The 1,491-nt window shown below is 63.8% G+C and overlaps 1 protein-coding gene across 1 annotated transcript in view; it reads right to left on the minus strand.

Moving 5' to 3' along the window:
* ACA1_022850 (uncharacterized protein) overlaps window positions 1–1,364 on the minus strand; it is a gene marked incomplete at both ends in the record, with an annotated part of 5,577 nt that extends 4,213 nt beyond the window's left edge. Inside the window, 4 exons of the mRNA XM_004348292.1 lie at window positions 66–164; window positions 329–745; window positions 879–1,134; window positions 1,312–1,364. Coding sequence (XP_004348342.1) covers window positions 66–164; window positions 329–745; window positions 879–1,134; window positions 1,312–1,364 — 825 coding nt within the window. The remainder of the gene's footprint in view (window positions 1–65; window positions 165–328; window positions 746–878; window positions 1,135–1,311) is intronic.
* Between the last annotated feature and the right edge of the window lie 127 nt (window positions 1,365–1,491).

Below are 1,491 nucleotides of genomic sequence, written 5' to 3' on the forward strand. Positions count from 1 at the left end.
TTTTGGCGGGGGGGACGTAGTGGAGGGGGGGGGGCAGGGCGCCAGACCGGCCAAAGCGACCGTACCTCCAAGTTCTGGTTGATATTCACGCCCACCGAAAGGCTCTTGTCGGCCGCGGTCGAGTTGTGTTGGCCGCCCATCTTGGTCTCGGCTTTACTCGAGCTCTGCGTCACCGCTTGCTGTTGTTTTTGGTGGTTGTCGTTGTCGTTGTCGTCGTCGTCGTGTGCATTCGATTCCGCCCACGCGAGGGAGTGTGAATTGGAGGTTTTGGGAGTTTTGGGGGCGGGGGGAAAGAGAGGGCAAAGAGGGGGGGGGGTTGGAGGAGGACCTGGTGCTCGTTGGGGCCGAGGGTGACCTTCTCGCCCACCATGATGCGGTTGGCCGGGTTGAAGTCCTCGGGCGCGCGCGACGAGTAGGTGAGCACGTTGAAGGGCTCGTGGTCGGGCGTGAACCACCACAGGTCGCGCCCGTCGCCCTTCTGCACGCAGTCCTCGCCGCAGCTCGACGACGCCCAGATGTCCAGCGACCCGACCTGCGCGCCGTTCTGGTCCACGATGGGGAGCTTCCACAGGTCGCGCGTGGTCGACATGTACAACACCACGTCGTCGCCCGATGCCACCAGCTCGCGCGACACCGAGATCTGCTCCACCGTCGACTGGCCCAGCTCGTTGGCCCGCTTCTTCATCTCCTCAAATTGAACTCCCGCGTTGGCCACCACAGCCACCACCTTGGCCCTTGCGCTCGCCTGGCCGACCAGAAGCAGCAGCAGCGGAAGCAGCAGCAGCAGCAGCAACGACGACGACGAAAAATAGATGTTTGGAGTTAAGTCAGCCAGCCACTAATTTCGGGTGTGGAGATGGGGGGGAGCCCGGACGCACATCTACGGAGGTGGCTGTGGTGTGGACGAGGTCGCGCGAGATCGTGAAGGACGATGCGACGCCCTCGGCGTTGGAGAGGCGCGTGGAGGAGCCGTAGCCGTTGAAGGTGCGCGGGTTGACCACCACCTCCTTGCCGTCGACGATGTCAAAGTGCGTGGGCGGCGCGTTGATGACGGCGATGAGCTCCGGCACGCTCTCGAAGCGCACCTTGATCGACTTGCCCACGCGGTAGCCCAGGCCGTACAGGTTGCCCACGCTCAGCGCCATGTTGTTCACCGTGGCGGCCGCCACCTCCTCGCCCCGCTGGTAGGCCGGCCCCGCGTAGCACTGCCGCCCTGCGCGTGTTGGTTGTGGTGTCGCATAGCACAATGTGTGTTAATGTAAACAATTGGCGCCAATTCTTCAATTGTATGGAGATCAGCGCGGAACGAACCGTTGACGACGAAGGGCCGGTCGCGGTCGGGCTGCGCCGTGAGGCTGGTCAGCATGACCTTGGGCGCCGCCGCGCAGAGGTAATCGTGGGCGAGTACTCGAACGCCACGAGCAGCTCGTTGGCGTAGCTCTCGTCCACGTTGCCTGCTCGGCCAATCAGTGGTGGTGGTGGTGGTGGTGG

This window comes from Acanthamoeba castellanii (assembly GCF_000313135.1).
Source record: "Acanthamoeba castellanii str. Neff unplaced genomic scaffold scf7180000084294, whole genome shotgun sequence".
In the NCBI taxonomy this organism is placed as follows: Eukaryota; Discosea; order Longamoebia; family Acanthamoebidae; genus Acanthamoeba; species Acanthamoeba castellanii.